At 36.1% G+C, this 19,275-nt stretch overlaps 1 protein-coding gene across 1 annotated transcript in view; it reads right to left on the bottom strand.

The window, feature by feature from the left end:
• Positions 1 to 12,157, bottom strand: part of LOC134527666 (methylthioribose-1-phosphate isomerase) — a 51,137-nt gene extending 38,980 nt beyond the window's left edge. The window contains exons 1-3 of the mRNA XM_063360540.1: positions 11,916 to 12,157; positions 2,957 to 3,192; positions 645 to 853 (exon numbers count right to left, since the gene is read on the bottom strand). Of these exons, the coding sequence (XP_063216610.1) occupies positions 645 to 853; positions 2,957 to 3,192; positions 11,916 to 12,047 (577 nt within the window). The 5' untranslated portion in view covers positions 12,048 to 12,157. The remainder of the gene's footprint in view (positions 1 to 644; positions 854 to 2,956; positions 3,193 to 11,915) is intronic.
• Between the last annotated feature and the right edge of the window lie 7,118 nt (positions 12,158 to 19,275).

Raw genomic sequence — 19,275 nt, 5'->3', positions numbered from 1 at the left:
AACTATGTTAAAAAATTGCAAAATGCACTATAGTTATACCAAATCCTTCTTAAAAATACATATTGTAATCAATATTTTTCAAATTGAATTCCTTGAATATAAGTGAAACATAATTTCCATGGCCATACATAGTTGCTTAAGCAATTCCATTCATTAATTTAGGTTCATATGTTTAAAAAAATTTTTCTTAATTTTTGTTTAGATTTTTGTCTCAATTTTCAGTTTTCATTTTAATGCCACTAGCAGGTACCTTTGCTGCTATATAATGGATAAAAAACCACATCTCAAAAAATTATAATAATAGTATTCAATGAATACTAAGATACAATTTACAACCTAATTGTATGTTTATTTTTTGAAACAATTTTTAAATACCAACAGTCAAGAAGCAGTTTTATCACAGTTTACACCATTAATATATATATATAAATTTCTTACACGTACATGAGTACCTACTTGAAAAGTGTTTCCAATAAAAATTTCCAATTTTCACTGAAGAACATTAAGTAGCTTTTAAATTCAATGTATTTAAGGCAATAAATATTTTAAAGTTTGAAAAGTTTTCAATAAACCAGTCCACCCCAAATGTACTGGATGCAAAAAACTGTGCTGAAGCTATAAGTTGCGGGGGCAGAAGTGCTCACCGAGTCTCTTGTGGGCGTGGAGGGTCCGGACGATGCCCAGCGCCGTGCCGTAACCTGCCGTGGCCAGCGAGCCCGTGTTGCAGTGCGTGAGGATGCGCACCGCGTTGTCCTCCGGCGTGCCGGCCAGTATCGCCTGCGCCCCGGCCTCCCCGATGGCGCGGTTGTCCACGATGTCCTTCTCCAGCATGGCCTCGATCGCCGAGATGAACCTGCGCAGCGCAAAGTCAGTGGCCCGCCTGGCCAAACATATCGTGTGCACATCCAGAATAAGCCATCCCATTTGAAAAACTACTCAAGATATTAGAGTGGGGCCTGTTTACAAAAAGCATTTAAGAATTCACGAGGCCAGACAAGTAGTTTTTTTTTTCAGTACTTTGTTTTTATACTGTATTTTTTGGAGAGTGAAAAAGGCTAAAACATGTGTTTCAGAATAATGTTTAGACATGAAATGCTTGGTGCAGATACTTGAAAGCACTTAAGGGCCTTGCATTACACATTCATTTTCATTTTTCTGCCTTATAAATATATGCTTACCACTGAATGCACGACGATAAGATTGCGCGCCAGTCCACAGCTTTGCACTTAGAGGCAATAACCAGAAGCACCAGCAAGCGTAGCACTTTATCATCCTGCCTCACTAACGTAGATACACACCTGACTAAGTCGGTCTCTTAAGGGGCCTGCCTTATCAGGGGTGTATCTGTATTAGTGAGGCGGGATGATAAGCGTGACGCTCGCTGGTATTTCTAGCGCGGTATAACCTCTAAGCGCAGGGCTCTGAACTGGTGGGCAGTCTTATCGTTGTCACAGGGTAACTGTGAAATTTGAGCGGTGACCGTAACATTATACTGCGGAGAAATGAAGATAAAGGTGTAATGCAAGTCCCTTAAGTATTTTCAAGAATCTGTACCGGTTGTTTTACACTTTAAAATTACTCTGAAAACGTCCATTTTAGTCATTTTAACTCTTATAAAAATACACTTAAACTTAAACTGAAATCAGTGAAATCATAAGTACTTTTCGGCCCTCAGCGAACTCTTAAATGCTTTTCGTAAGCAGACCCCACTCGGATATATTGAATAGTTTTGAAATCACATCGTTTTTCCTGCTCTGCGCACCGTATGTGCGCCCGGGTAGGCGGAGCCCTTAATGTCTCGTCATCAGGCAGGGTACCCACTCTCATACGTTCAGCCAATTTCCCAGATATTTCCATCTTCCCCCCTGTCCAACAAAACTTTTTTTTCCATGTCTCATTAATCAATATTTTAGAATCAAATGAAAATGTTAAACTACAAGTAATTATCTAAAATATTTAAACCACACATAAACATGTCAAATTGTCCATAAAATCTTTCCCCCCACAAAACACATTTTGTACCTTTTTTTTTTCTTCTATCAATGCTATGGAAACAATGCTGCCAAATCATGATTTAAATAGACTGATTTTAAGACATTAAAAGAATGCACTAGTTTAGTAATTGAGTTTGGTAACTAACATTTGATATATTTTAAATGTTTTCGTAAGTTTTGAAGACAACTTTTCAATTCCCTGAGTTCTTCCTGTGTGCGAGAAACCTGTTTGGGTTGTGAAAGATGCTGAGGGGATGGGACGAGACCAAGCATCGATGGAACAAATGAATGGGGGGATGGGAGTCAGTGCCCATGAGAAACCCACCAGCTCTTGACTAGATATGGCATGTTTCCCACCTGCAGAAGATTTCAGTTAAACCTCGCCAGGGATAGACCCTGAATCACCTTGGGTGGCGGCAGTTATCTGATCACTTGAACACTGTGGTCCGGAGTGTAGCTGTCTTTCACGACACAGTCAGCAGTGAGATTAAGGTAGGGTCTCACATACAGTGTTGCTGTTTTTTCACTTTCTCATCATCACCAATATTAAAGGGCTATTTCTATAAATTTAACACTATACCTCTCTGTCGCAAATATTTTCAACAGATATTTTTGTTATGAGTTATATAAGGGGTTAAGTCATGTGTTTTGTAATTGTTACCACTGTTGCGACTTTTTACAGCAATTGTACCACATTTAGTAAATATCTGTTAAAAATGTTTGTGATCAAACAATAATTGTAAGAAAGATAGTGTTAAATTACAGAAATTGTCATTAACCAATTCAAATGAAGAAAATATCAAAAATCAACATGGTGTGTGAGACTCCACTGGAATACATATACTTAAGATACAGAATATGACTTATTGAAGATATGCAGTAATAACATGTGACACTCTTTGATGATAAATCACACTGATGTTCACATAGTCTTAGTAAAAAAACAGACGCATTTAATTTACCCCCTTTTCATTTCCTCCGCCCCCACCGTGTCGTTCTCATCGAGCTCGTTGATGAAGTTGATCAAGACCTGGGCCGCTAACTTCATGTTGACAGCTGTCGGTCGAGCTGACACCAGGTAGTTCAGCTTCCCCTCCACTTCCTGGCGGATGATCTTCTTGTCGTTGAACACTTCTTTCTGCAGCTCCACCGCAAGGCTGAGGCAGCCGACTATAGCGATCGCAGGCGCGCCTCGCACCTGGGGAACCACATGCAAGACACAAGTGCAGTGTTACCAACTGCCAGGCAGTTATAACTAAATGCATACAATTAAACACACGTAAATCAAACATGCTATATGTGTTGCCAAGTTCAGTAAAACCTTCTTAACAAAATCCAACTTAAGGTAGTAATTTCCTGCATAAATGTTAAAATAGCTTTTGCACTGGATGTGTAAATTCATACAATTTAACCTTTAGATAAAATTTACCTGTTAACACATCTATATTTCTTGGTAGCCTACTTTGAGAAATTTCTTAACAGGTATTTACTGCAAGAGACTACACTCTAAATAAAACACTCACTCCTATACAGTAATGAATATATATTATTCGATAATTTAAAAATTACTCAGGGGAAAAAAGAACCACATTAAAAAAAATACTAAAACAAGTATTCAATACTTATAATACTGCAAGCACTGCATGCTTGGAGTCTTGAATCCTCTTGGGGTAGATTTGATTTTGTAGCTACTAACAAACTGAACCTCAGTTACAAAGTGTCTACAAAGACCTAGTGAACCAATGTCAGGATCTTTTCAGAACCATTTAACAAAATTTTCTTGTAAATTTTTTTAATCTGGTAATTTTTAATTATAAATATAAATACAAATATATATCCTACATTAAATATAATTATAAACAATATAAAAATTTTCTACAATTCAGAGGAATGTACTGATTTTTAAGTAAGAAAGCAAAAACATTTTCACAGGTGAATGTCTATACGTGACTATAAATTGAAGTGATATATAAAAAATCAAAATGTAAGTTACCAAAAGGTTTCTGGAAGTTTAAGTTTAATGACTTAAAGCAACAGTGATGCTTATTTAGGGAATTTTTTGACTTTCGTAACATGTCTGTAAATTTCATTACTTTTTCGTGACTTTAGGGACTTTTGGGACCTGTAGACACGCCGATTTACTGAACTGAATTTTTATCTATTTACTGTGCCATCATATGAAGCCAAAAGCCAACCGGCTACATGCGTAAATTGTGCAACACTTGGCAGCACTGCGAATAAAACAATACAACGTTGCAGCAGCTGTGAGAAACTGGACTCGCAATATGGAGGTCCCTGTTTTGGATCATGGTCGGTCCATCCTGATCCCAGTTTCTTCAAGGTCTCACAACAATAGTCCAGGCAAAAACGTTGAGATGCTTCATTATTGTAGCCCACCGCCAATTTCTTTCCCAAAACCCTCGTTCTTTCTCATTTTGTCATCATTTGAAATTACATCATTGAGGACAAGGGAAAAAAGAGCATGAATTAAGGCCATGAGACTGGACCATTAACAGAATATATAAAGATGGGAGGAGGAGGCAGAAGGAAGTGGGAGAAAAGTATGCAGAGAAAACCCACCAGCTAAGTGCAACATCTGCCATCCTAATTGCCGAAAAAACACAAAACAACCCAGTTCAGTCATTGCCTGGCATTGAATCCAGACAGATTTATTGGGAGACAAGTGATCTTACTACTCAACGATTGTGGCCCTAACAGGTACGACAATACTAACACAAGTTGGTATAACCTCAAAAACTGCAGCTTTCACTAAAAGAATTTCCAAATTATTTGAAAAGGATAATACTGCTTTCTATAATCACCATTGATAATTCTGTACAAGGGCATTACTGTATTAGAAGATTTTCATTACCAAGAAAATTATTTTATTTACTACCTTTAAAAAAAAGGCTACCTTAAGCTGTATGTAGTGCAAAGATTATAACAATTATCTGACTGTCAATAGTGTACCATGTAATTAATTATACATATAAGTTAACAGTTTGGATGACTACACTTTAATTAAAAATAGTTTTGTTTCACAAGTATGAATTATTCATAATGTTTTAATGTTAAAAGGTTTCCTTCAGTATTGTGCATTTTTTATGTTTAAAAGTGTTTAGAAACTAGTTTCTTTAAAATGACTTATACTTTCCTTAATGATTATGTATTTGATTAGTTTCATTTTTTTTGTGGGTTGTCAACACTGATCATCTGCATTTCAACTGTTTTGTCATTAAATATTTCAAAGCTGCTGTAGGTGGTGCCATTTTAAAATTTTCCCACAATTGTAAAGGTTGAAAGAAAAACAATTTTTTTGTTGTTTTATTGATTTCATGGTGGCACTGATAATTCTGAAGATTATAATTACTGCAAATACAGTGAATTGTTTTTTATATTTTTATTAAATTTCTATTGGCATGGGCTATGTTAAATATTCACACATTTCACTGCATTTTAATGGAACGTCAAATATTCGGTAATAAGGTTTTTATTTAATTGCCAAGATTAATACATCATTAAATTTCTGAGGTTATAGAATTCACTAAAATCCCCAGATTAGGTAATACATTATAGTTTCGAGATTAGTTTTGCACTTGCTGAGGCAATAAAAATAAAGTGTCTAGTTGGTTGGATTAGATCATTTACATTAAATTGTAAAAGAAAATAATTGCCAAATAAGATTATTAAATTTTGACTAAATTCTAGAATTCTTGGTATTTGAGAACGGTGACAAAGTCTGCAAACATTGTGTGCTTTAAAAAGTTAAAAATGAGTATGAGCCTAAATATTGATGGAACTTAATTTGGACGGCTTTTATATAAATGGAACCAAGCGCCATTCAGTCACAACTGAGAAAAGACTGTTCAAAGTATCCATATGTCAAAAAAATAATGAAACATCTACATAAAAAAATCTATGTAAAATATTTTAACAGGTATAATAAGCTGCTTTATTATTATGCACAACATTGTGAATTCTCTTCCTATCATAGTTTAATCAGTAAAAATGGATGTTGGTTCTCTTTGAATAAAATAAAGTAGAGTTTTTTTTAAAAAGAACCAAGTATAATGGAACATGAATGCCATGGTCACGTTGTCAAAAAAACAAATACCGTAATACACCATTTTAAATACCTTAATACCCATCGTTCAGTAATTGCCCATTGCAAATCTACATAATCAGTCTTAAAACAATCTGGCAAGTGTTCTTCATGTATCGGATATAAGCTTTGTGTTAAAAATGCCAGATACCCTGAAAGAATAACTTATACCATATGAGATGACAAATAAATCACAAAAATGTTTTTAAAAGTCAGTTGGTTATGAGAAACTTTTACATACACATTTCAGCATAAAACACAAAGCAATTTATTATTAATCTTCCATTGTGAAGTCTGCGTTATTCCCAAAGCCATCTATGTCATCTTAAACCTCTGTACTCGATTGAAATTTCTGATAAAAATGCCATACTCCTTGAGGTATAAGATGATGAATAGATTTAATACCCTTAAGCTTTTCCTTACTTATAGGCTTTCCTTCAGGCCACAGGGAAATTAATTTAGATGATTGAAATCCATCTGAGGGTCTCCCTCATCGCTTGTTTTTGTTAATGTTAACATCAATGAAAGTTTCTTGAGAATGGCTGGTCTTCATCTGAAGAACTTGTGGTTTACATCCCTCCAATTTAATTTGACGAAGTGTGAGCCAGTTAATTTTATTTCATTCTGTGTCAATCTTCCTGTTGGTGATCTCTTTCTCTATTTCACTGGTCCCTTTAAAGTCGTCATTCTGCATTTGTGTCACAACAAATTTTCTCTTTTTACGACATCCTTCCATTACCTTTATGTAGTCCTCCAAAGTATATAGTCGCTGTTGTTTTAGGGCAGATTCCACATCGCCAAAATCAGAATTATTCGGGAGGTGTGACCTGAAACTAAATACTTAAGTGTCACAGAATTCAGTGAGTTTGGATCACCAAACAATGTGTTCATCATTAGTACCATTTTGATATTCCTATCCTGGCCCCCACACGAGTCAGACCACAAAATGATGTCTGTGACATTCCTTCCGACATGAGTAACAATATGCTTTCGCAAGCTGGAACCCACTTCTTGGGCATCTCTTCCGGCAGTGCCTTGTACCCATCCCTTGTTGGGATTCTAGGCAGAGGCAATGTTTTCTCCATGTCATAACATAACATTTCCACATTTTCACATTCCTTTGCAGTCTTAAGCTCACGATTCATTGCATCTCTTGCTTCTTCAGCTTCTGACTGATGCACATTTAACTCATTCATAATTGTTTTCTTTTCAATGTTGTTGCAGTTTTGCATTGCTGCATTGCTGTATCTTTTTTCAGCTTTTTCCGTTTGATATTAAAATCTCTGTGAAGTATCATTCTGTTGCAACTAAAACTTACTGCTCCATTTCCTTCATTTTTCTCTCTGTATAATTCATAAATTTTTGATTCTGTAAGTTCTGTAGATAGGTATTGTGTATCACCACTCACTCGCCGACAGTAGTGTGATTTATACCTACAAAACTTGTTGATGTGATCCTTAATTTTTTGAATTGCAACGGGAGAAATTCGAGGCACACCTTTTCTTTGAGTTTCTCTCTTGTCAGTTACACAATCAGAGCGAATTTTGTTCAGTGATGTGTTGACTCGTTTTGTTGATACTCCCAAGGCATGAGTAAACATTTCTCTGCAGACATTCACTTTGTCCAGTTCGTATTTTCTAGTGTATTGTCGTTTGTTAGATGATGACCTCTTTCTTTTAACATTTACCTCTTGAATATGTGCAGCAATGAAAGCAGTCTGGCAATCATAAAATCCTAAATCCCAAAATTAATTTTTTTTCTAGAATCAATATTAACATTGTCTTTGCATCGTTTGGGGTAGTTGCAATTAAAATCATTGAATTTCTTGGGACTTCAGTAAGTACCTTTAACTACGAAATGAGGTTTGATGGTGTCTTTTAGATTTTTCCGTGACTGGCATGTTTGACATACATGCTTTCGTTTTCTCATCTTTTTAGGTCTACCTCCTTTCTTATTTTGAGTCGTTTGCCCATCTAACTTTTCAGGTACATTACTATTATTTTTATTCTCTTCCTCTATGTCTTTGGTCTCTCTATGTTCACCTTCATTGCCTGAATCTAAATGTGGAGTGTAGTCTGGATTTTGAACACTATCATCCCAGTCTTCATCATCATTTGTATGATCCTTTTGACAATATACATCATGATCTTGTTAAAAAAAAAACACACACAATAACAAATCTAATATTAACTTACAGAATTTTGTACCCTCAAGTATTTCAAAATCTACATTGAATTAAAAACAAATTGAATCCAGCAGCTGTTTGATTTCACAATATTATCACTGTTGAATCACCATAATATTACGTGGTTCTTTTTAAATCAAGAAAGAAAATACACATTAAATATTCTTTAAACAGAACCAACCGCCAAATGTCACTTGGTTCAGTTTAAATAAAAGTAGAAAACCTCTATGCAAAATGGTTGTTGGTTCAAGTGCTCACAAATAGCAGCACAGTCTAGATATCACTTGGGTCTATTTTTTTAAAGAATTTAGCGTGTTTCATGCATTCAGTTATGGGTATATCTCAAAAATGTAAAAAATGGCGCTTGGTTCTTTTTATATAAAAGCCGTCCATTTACTAAATTCAATAGATTTGTTGCAGAGATTTTAATAATGTTCAAACCAAAACTTTTTTAGTTTTTAAAGGCTTTTGCCACACAAAATTAGGCTGAATCTCATTGCTGCTCACACTAACAAGTACAGTATTTCAATCACAGTATGAATTTCAAAACACCCTTTTTGGGTAAAATGAATGAATACCTGTATGACTCAAATTAATTTTTAAATTTTTTTTTTTTAGGGAAAAGTTACACTTTTTTGAATTAATAATGTATAGTTTTAAAAAATAGTGCAGTAGTCTATGTACCCTTCTGCCACATCTATCTCAAATAAAATAAAATAAATTTAATTTTTAAAGTTTCTCTAAGAAACATGTAACTTAAAGAGCCACAAAATTATGTTTTCTTTTTATACTATAAATGCCTCTTGTAATGTTGATTTATTTTAACCTACGGGACTTTAAATCACCAATTATAACACTCTTGCTTCCCACAGTGCATGCTGTTTTTTCTCATATTCAACAAAACAATTTAAAAATTTTTTACAATGCTACAGGAAGACAGGTATAATGGATTCACGCTCGGAGACACAAGACACAAGACACAAGACACAAGACACACACACACACACACACAAACACACACACAAGCACACAAGTATACATGTTGAAGGGGAAAAAAAATCCTACTGAAATAAAATATTCTGAAAATGTTATTTTTGAGATCCCATTATATTTAATGGTTCTGAAAATCAACATAGAAATATTTAAAGTAGTTTACCCTTTAGTAGTATGCTAGATTAGGTTAGTTACATTAAAAAATCATAAGAATTGTTATTTATATTTGATTAGCTACATTTAAAATACTGTTAAATGTTGTGAATCATTAGGTTGGCTTAGTTTTAAATATGCTGGCATCACAAAAGCAAGACTGGATGACAAAAAGGATGCAATGTGCAAGCAAAATATCCCATTATTATGAAGACATCTTTCTCACCCATGCGATGAACAAGAATAAATTACTATAAATAATATATTGTTACGAACGTGACATTGGCCGGGACACGTGCAGAGCTGGCTGGCGGCTGCCGCAACATGATATGCGCCGCGCGCGCCTGCAAGATAACGATTGTCGCTTTCCCCCCTCCTTCCCACCAATCCCCGCGCGGCGCCCTGCCTTTGTCACGTAACTGAAACCTGACAGCTGCGGAGTTACGCGAGCCGCCGACACGTGTTTCGAGAGATTTCTGCCGTCGTTTCCGCGCGGAATGACGTGACTGGCCCCGGCCGCGCTTGTGAGTTCCAGAAATAGCGGCTGATATATAAAAAGAGGACGTCTGCCTGAGCAGTGGAGTTCAGAGAGAGAGTTCAGGCGGGAGCCTTCCCGCGGCAGAGTTTTCCCGCGGCGGAGTTTCCGGGCAAAAGAGCGGCGAAGTCCCTGGAAGAAGGTTCCAGGGCGAAAGGTTCAGTTCCGGGTTATAGTGTCGCAGGCGCGGCGGAGTTCCAAGCAAAGTTCCGAGCGAGGCGTCGAGTGGGATCTCGGCGAAGGCAAGTGCGTCAGCGGCGGCGGAGTGCAGCGACGGAGTCCCACGGCTGAGATCCACGAGGGGCGCTGCGGCGAGAGTTGTGCCAGAGGTGCGGCCCAGCGAGGTGAAAAGAAGATTGTAAGAAACGAGTGACTGGGGAATAGACATTTCTTTAAGTGCAATTGATTATTTGGCAATTTTATAAGATTTGTAAGTGACAAAAGTAGTGACCATCAATAAAACTGTGTAGTGTGTGTGATAAAATCTTTAATTGGGCTATCCTTTACGAACCCGCAGTAAATCGTAACAATATTCATTGCTATCAAGAACATACAAAAAATTTAACAGCTATAAATGCTTGCACCTTTTTTCAATCAACATATTTGAGAGAAACACATTAAAAAAATTTAATTATTAATTGAAAAAATCAACGTGTGTGAACAGTTTTAAAAAATCACACAAAAAGTTAGTACCTAAACAAAATATTTAAACTACCCTAGAAAACAAAATTCTAACACTAACATCAGTAACTACACGTCCACAATGGAAGTAAGAAAAATCTTTCTATCAGGAAGTCTGTTGTTTCTGCCATTTATGTCATGCTCAACACATTGATTTTGTATAATGATATGATATAAAAATATTTGTCTATTGTGCTATTGGGATTTCATTGATATACTGTAAAATATTGTGAATGATTGGTTAGTATAGGTTAAATTAGATAATTTAAATTAGGCCTACTGTAAATTGGTGTGAAGTTTGATTATGAGACATTAGGGTATGAGACACATAGAATATTTAATGTTTTTGGGATAAGAAATACTCAAAAACACAATTTAAATATATATTTTTTTTTCACAGAAAAGTCACTACCCTAGGATTTTGATTTTATAAATTACACTCACAATTGGGCTTACACCCATGGCAAGGAGTCCTCCTCTTTCTCTCACTCCCCCCCTCCCCTAAACACACCTCTGGGCACCCTAGTTCCCACCTGCCCCCAGCCCCTTCCCCCTTTGACACCTTAGTCTGATCAACCTTTTCCCTGTCCTCCTAGCCCAACTCCTTTACCATCTCAGACGGACTATGCATTTCCTGCTCTGGCCCTTACCTTCTTCACATATCCATCACCCACCTCACTGCTGCTGCAGTTTCTCTAGCTTCCTTGCCTGTCACTAAGTAGGGATCCCAGATCACAGCTGCATACTCTATCACTGGACTGTCCAACGTGTATGCTTTCTCCCTTAGCCTCGTCTCTGCTCCATGTAGAGTTCTGCCAAGCAACCTCAACACCCTCCCCCCACTGAACCTGTTTTGCCCATCCCAGGTAAATATGCAGGGTTATCCCAAGGTGCTTATCATCAGCCTCTTTTATCTCCTGTCTCTTCTAGTTATACACTTCCCTGTTATGTTCCTTTTTCTCATGAATCGAACTACCTTAGTATATTCAACTCTGACTGACTGTCTATCTGTCAGTCTGTCTGTCAAATAACTGGCGCTTTCGCAAGGAAATAAACCTATATTAGCGACACCCAGAGATCATTTAGTTCGGCGATTATCGTGAATACTCTGTTGAGCATCTCTTTAGCCAGTGTTGTCTCATGGTATTGACATTTAAGTTTTTAAAAAACTATAACGGTTTCTAACTTTTGCAGTTGGGGAAAACATTTATTTTATTATCACGCGTTTTGTTAGGACGCATGATGGATTTATGTAAACAAATCTGAACAAACCTGCATACTGTTTATGGCTCGCCACCCTTCTTCTACGCCGCCGATACGAACATATTTAGTCACATTTGGCAACAACAACTGATCCAATATTTCTAATTTACCATTTTCATAAACTATTGATCTTAACGTCATCTTTAATATCTACCAGTAACGAAAACACACGGACACTTCTCGAGTCTATTCATAAAATGTGTCTTTTGGTCCCATTTATAAATCAAAGGTCGGTAGAACATTTATTTATTATTGTTTTTAGCATTTTGGCCTCAAGGAATAGGCTTTAATAAGCCAGAATCAAATAGCACTGCTTAAACGCCCGGTCACACTGTCAAATATTTGTCTCCAAATATAATTGACTAAATAGACAGAGGAGTAGTAGATATTAAAAAAAAAGATAGCTTCCATTTTCTTTAGCAAATAAATTTGAACTGATAACCTAATATATTTTTTTCAATTATGTCACACTATCAACGTTTATTTTTGGTTTGAGCTCTCTCAAACTTTTCACTTTTAATCTAATTATGAAATCAAATGATGTATTACATTGCTGGATGGGATTTTTGAATTTAATTTTCCTTTTGATCATATTTAAGTATTTTAAACATCTGTAAAGTTAACACACAATAATACCTGTTACATAATAAAATAAATATCCAGTTTTTTTTTTAAGTTGTATAGACACATCATTTCTTATTTCCACATACAATTATTTCGCACATTACATTTATAATAATAATTTTTTACCGATTTCACATTTATAACCTCTTTAATGGCCCATATCTGAGATTCTGGCCTATATGTTCTTCGCAATTTTTAAGATTCGTTAGTGATATAAACGGACAATTTAACATTTCCCGTAGGCATTATTTTGATTGAATATTGCATGCAAAATACCTATATTTTATAAAATATTTGATGGGAATTCAAGTTATCCAATTTGATAAACAAACATGGCTGCGCTAGTGATATTTACTGTGATGTCATAACCATCCAACTTTAATTTGATGAAACATATTGGAAGTTGCTGGAAGCAAATCTTTGACAGTTTGACACCTGACACGTCATTAAAGTGTGTATGTGTGAGTTTGTGTATATATAAATATGTATGTGTGTGTATGTAAGTATGCATGTGTATGTGTTTTTTGTGTTTATACAGTAAAAACAATCATGAGAAATTATTGTCTCAATAAATTGGCTTTATAGTAACTTTAACATATATATGTCGTCTTAAGGCCCTGATCACATTCTTAAACTTTATCTTCCATTACCGGTAGGTACTCTAAAATAAGTAGGTCAAATAATGTTAGAGAGCTCAGGCCAGTGTCGGACTGGCCATATAGTCAAGATGGCATTTGCCAGCTCAGGCGATGCCGAAAACTTCACTAGTGCAGCAAATGGGGTTCCCAAATGTAATAACTAACACAAATAAATAATATTATAAATGTATGTAAAAAGTAATTAATAATCTGTAAAAATAATAATAAGTGTCTTTAGATTATCACGATAGAAGAATATTTACGTTTTATCGGGCGACAAGTATTTATGTGATTTAAAATTACACATATTTAATGTAAATATCACAAAATTCGCAAGTTGAAGTTTAACATTGTGATGCATTGCTTTAATTAAAAAGGGGGGTGGGGGAGGGGTTGGCTGTAAGTCGGTTTACGGACAATAATTTTACGTGATAACATCATAAGAAAACATTAATGAAAAATTGCATAGGTACTTTTTAATTTTCAAATATTATTTACCTACAGTTTTTGCAAATTTAATTTAAATAATTTGTTTAAATACAATCACGAACAATTAGTTAAAATGCCCGCCTTAACCTGTTTGATATTATAGAAGATTTTCTCGCAAAGTGGTTGGCCGGTTCTTGCACACTCGGCTCAGGGGGAACATGACAATGAGTCATGCTTTTTCGTGCATGCAGCTGGCATTCATCGATTTATAAGACATCATCACGTCAAAAAATATATTAAAAATTGAAAGTTTGCTAGCTGAGTCCAATTATAAACTAGGTAATTATAAACTTTGAAAGGGTGACAGGATTTAAAACATGTTTGAGGTTATTAGTTTAAAAAGAGAATTAGAACTTTTCCAGCTATAAACACCCGCTTTGGGTATAAGCAATATTTGAAATATAAGGCCAGTCTGGTTCTACCTAGTGTGATAGTGGGTACTGTAAAGGAACTTATAGTGGACAGAGTACCTACCTATTGCAAGCAGTATTTAAAGTATCCACAAATATGCTTTTAATACTGCTTGCAATGTTGTTAGCCATGTGCCACTTCAGGTTAATCGTCAACCCTTCTCCTTTCTTTGAAGCAAAAGCCATGTGCAAAAATTGTGTAATAACTAACTAATTTTTTAGAAGAGCAATACACATTGACCCTGACACATACTTTTAAGCTTATCTTAAATTGACATTTATACAAACAACGAAGCTAGGAAGTGTGTGCTGGCCAAACAATTCAGAACATTATTTTAAAGTATTTAAAACAGAGGGAGAGCTCAGCATGTGTATATTAAACTAGTTAAATATGTACCCAGGGCCGGATTTAAGATGTGGGTGGCCCGGGGCCCACTTGGGTGGGAGGCTCATTGATTCAAGGTGTTGCAATATGTAATGCAAAATCACAAAATGAAACGAACACAAGTTTATTTACCAAATTTATTCACACAAATAATTCAGTTAGAATTATTTGATTTTTTTCATTAAAAAGTATAGTATAACATAACTTATAAATAACACATAAATATATTACAAATCAGCAAATGAATAGCATTATAAAACCATTACAATCCAGGCACTTTCCTTGATTTTCGTGCTGCAAAATTGATTATGATGTCACCAAAGTCCAATTCACGCAGTACATCTGACTCGATGCTCATGACAGCCAAATTTACAAGTCGTTCCTGCTTCATGGATGTCCTTAATCGGTTTTCAATTAATTTTAGTTTTGAGAAGGAGCGCTCGCCACTGCAGTTTGTTACCATCAAAATTAGATATATCCTTAAAGCTATCTCAATGTTTGGGAAAGTGTCCTGTACACCATTTTTCATGATAAGCTTGTACATGAAAAGTTCAGTGCTGATATCGTTTGGCTCTTCGTCAGTGAATATATTGGCAAATGTTACAAACTGACACAGTTCATCAATAAATGTAATGTCCAAGTCATCTGAATAAGACCTGACGAGCTGCCCTGCTGCGGCCTTAAGCTCATCTGAAGACAGTTCTTTCATATGGCTAAAAAAGATAAATTGGCTTGCTATATATTTATATGCCTGAAGACGTTGGTCAAGAGAAGTGATAAACTGATCAATAACAGGCAAGAAAGTTTCTGTTCTGTATTTTTCAGAAGGGATGAGTTGTACTTCTTCCATATGGCGATGATGCAATGGGTTAAGACGCACATTTTGGCGCTTATGTCGAGTTTTCATCTGAACATACTCTGTTGAACCAGATAGCTCTACGCCTACTTCTCATAAATTTCGAAGGAGTCACGCTTTGATGCGACATAGTTTTTCAAGATGGTCAGTGATGCCACAGCTGTATTTAGATTGAGTTTTGCACGTTGTAGATTTTTACTAGCAGCATCTGTTCTTTGCAGGATATCATTCCAGAAGGTGGTGTAAATACCAATTTCAAGCTGATTCATCAGTGTTAACAGTCCTTCTGCTTCACACCGTACATAGCCTTTTTCTTCTAAGTCATCCGCAATATGTTTAAGTACATTCTTAATCTGCTGATAGTCAAGCTTAAGTGCCTTAGTTGCGCCAGCTCTGCAGGACCAACATATTGTTGTGACATGTTTGAGCGTCAATGCTGAGTCATTATTTTTCAAAGCCTCAGTCAGAAGCTGATGCCGATGTGTTGAAACTGTGAAGAAGACGAACAGATTTTCAAGGAAGTAGAAAAATTTTATAGCACTCGAGCAGCTTTCTACAGCATTTTTAGCAACCAGATTTAGAGAATGTGCCATACAAGGAATTCAGGATGCAAGATTGTTCTTTTCTCTCACTCTGGCTGTAAACCATTGTACTTTCCACTCATTGCAGAGGCATTGTCATAACTTTGACCATGGCAGTTTCCCAGGTCTAGGTCATGTCTCTTCAAAAATTGCACTAAGCCATTGAACATGTCTTGAGCACCATGGCCTTTGTTTGCCATGAATATTGCGGTCCTTTCTAGGTTGCTGAACCGAGTGTGCAATTAACTAACTTTCATCACAGTGCTGGATTGTTGACACACCCCTTTTCATCCAGTAATCCCGCATCTGTTCCGAAATCATGGATGGCCAGAGTCCAATGTCACTGCCCCCTGGTGGGCCCTCAGATTCTACATAAGATGTGCCACTATCAGCCTCCTTTTCTATGTGTTCTTCAGTTGGACCAGTTACTACTTCTGCCTTTTCTTAGCCGAGATCTACAACCATTTCCACTGAAGCATTGTCAGGTTGATCACGTTCTGGAAAATCATCACTCCTTTCCGACACATGTCTTGATTGAACAGTGAAGAACTGGTCCAATTTTCTTATCTTTGCCACCTCTTCTGCTGATTTCATTGTTGCTTCTTTTGCCTTACGTCTTTTAGAAGCACTAGACTCCCAAATTCTTGTGCGATGTCTGTGTCTATCTACTTCACGATTTTCTATGCTGGTAATCTTAAAATAACAAAAGAAATAAAAATGCAAAGTACACTAATACTTGCATAATTTAAATATGTTTAAACTTTAAATTACATAATTAGATGAGATTTTGAATAAAATAAACATTAACAAAAATTCTAGCATGTAATTACATAACTATGATTTTTATTTATTGTCAGACAAAACATAACATTTGTCCATCTTCCAATCAAATAATACATTTTTAACTGTTTAAATATATTTAACGTATGTAAATAAGAGTTTAATTTTGCGAGAAATAAAAAATTAAAATCTAACCAGAAAGGGATCTAGCAGGTTTCGAACCCGAGCTCACAAGTTTCCAGAGACTTCTCAACAATAAAAATAATGTGTATATAGTTTCTTTAGTAAATTAAAACTTTAACTGACAATTGCAGCAAAGTTACAAGTTATTGCTATGCATTAAACCCTAAAAATCTTCCAAATAAATAAAAAACTCAAAACTTTACCCAATGTTTAAAACGAAACAGAGTTTTTAAAAATATATCCACTTTTACATGAAACTCCCATATAACACAATGTTAATGATGGGTTCAACTACTAGTAGTGCCGTTAGTTCGCAGGCCACCGCAAGCTTCACTAATCCTATTTAGAATGAAGGTAAGTTGCCAGACCGATCTATATGACCGTGGTCCTGACCAAATAGGCAAGGCAATGATGGAAAGTGCATCATATTAAGATTGAGATTTCCCTCCAAGTCTTTTGAGGTTGGGTTTAAACTGAAAGCACTGTTAGCATGCATTCATTGTTCATTCTAATTAGAATAAAAAAACAGTTTTTCACTTACCAAGATGTATCATAAGTCAAAGTCCAGGAATATGACTATTGATAAACATTACATGGAAAAATAAGAATTAACTTTTAAACAAGTAAACTGCACATAACTGAGATCGCACTTGTCATAGGGACTCATAACAACACTACTCTCTAGAAGACAAAGACTAGTTCTGTACTGACATTGTGATTGTGCTGCCACCTATGAACAAGTTAGAAAACGAAACCTACTTGCTAGGATAATGATCATATTCCTGGTCACCAGTAATAATAAATCATTTTTATTATTTTTACATATTGCAATTTGTATTTTCAAGTAAAATAAACATACTAAACTTATTATTGTGAATAATTATAACTGGTGTAAATTAGTAAATTATCAGCAATTTTAACTAAATGTAATGTGCATCACTACGTTTTTGGAAGAACTAGCCAGTGCAATAACGTTGCATGATTTTTAATAATTTTAACTAATTTAGAATATAAAGTTTGGTTATTACATTTCTTATCAAGGTAGAGATGTCTTGTTAAATGTTCCCTATAACTGTAAACAGTTCACAGCAGAAATACATTTATTTTTCCTGTTTTGTGATATTCACCCATATATTGGTGGGAGGCCCACTCTTGGTGGGTGGCCCAGGGCCCGGGCCCCTTGGCCCCCCCCCCCTTAATCCGGCCCTGTATATACCTACTTATAATTGTGGATCGTTGCTTGAGTGCTTGGTCACATACTAAACCATTGACATCTAACCCACTTTTCGAGGATTGATATTGAATGATTGCAGTTGTGCCCGGCGCCAATCAGTGATTACGTGTACTGATAGACGAAACTATCTCAGGGGGGATATTGGCCATGTGGCCATACGCAGCGGTACGTCGGCAGAGTCGACTTCTTTTGCCCTTACTGGTCGTCTCGGGCGCCACACACACAGTAATTATTAGTCACTACGGGAATGTTCAGAACGTACAGAAATAAACTATGAAGTACACTCGCGGGGCTTATTTTACAAACCTCTCTCGTACATGGTGCTGCCCCAGTAGCTGACCTGTCCGGTGCATGAGAGAAGCTCGTCGGGTGCACGTTGTGTTGCTGGCGAAGGCTCCACATGTCCCGGCACGTGTGTCCCTCCTGGAGGACTGAGTTCTACTTGCGAGGCCGCGGGCCGCTCACAGTTGCCCGGACCTTCCCACGCGAATTCTGCACGCCAAAACCGAAAGACCGGACAGGCCAACTAGTTTGGCGTGATTGCACAGTGAACAATTTTTAGGAACCAAAATAGACCTTCCCTGGTTTTTAAAATTATTACTGTAAATTGTTAACGAATTTATATCCATAAATCAACGAAGCTTTCCCCCATCCTGCATCGATAGTGCCCTCTCGCGTCTATCGATATATCGTTGCGGCGCAGGCCAGTCAGCGCACTGCACTGCACACGTCGACACCACGGCAATGGGCAGTAATGGCCTAAGTGACCGGAGGGAGCCCCAACAGGTGTCATCAACTCATCACCATAAGTATAAAAAAATATTATTTTATGAGTTAAATTAATCTAAGGTGTAGATTTGAGATTAGACTTTATGGGAGAGGCAGTTTATTATGGATGATGCCTTATATAGTTAAACAAAGGACACACATGAATATTTTTACATTAGTTTTCGTTAAAGAAATTAAGTTGATTAAGTAAAAAAATAATAAACAAAATATGGTGTTACAGGAATGGCCACCAATGTTGCAACTACCCTTTTAATTTTGCTAGGCAGGAATTAACATAAATGCATTGAAGCATATGTAAACAAATAGAGATTTTAAAAAACTGAAATTAGATAAAACAAAAATATTCATTATAATTTTTGACATTTCCGAACCAATAAGTAAATAATAATAGTAGTCAAAT

Source organism: Bacillus rossius, chromosome 1, assembly GCF_032445375.1.
Source record: "Bacillus rossius redtenbacheri isolate Brsri chromosome 1, Brsri_v3, whole genome shotgun sequence".
NCBI classification, from domain to species: domain Eukaryota; kingdom Metazoa; phylum Arthropoda; class Insecta; order Phasmatodea; family Bacillidae; genus Bacillus; species Bacillus rossius.
The sequence above is the reverse complement of the archived record's forward strand: the minus strand, read 5'-3'. Positions and strand labels throughout refer to the sequence as shown.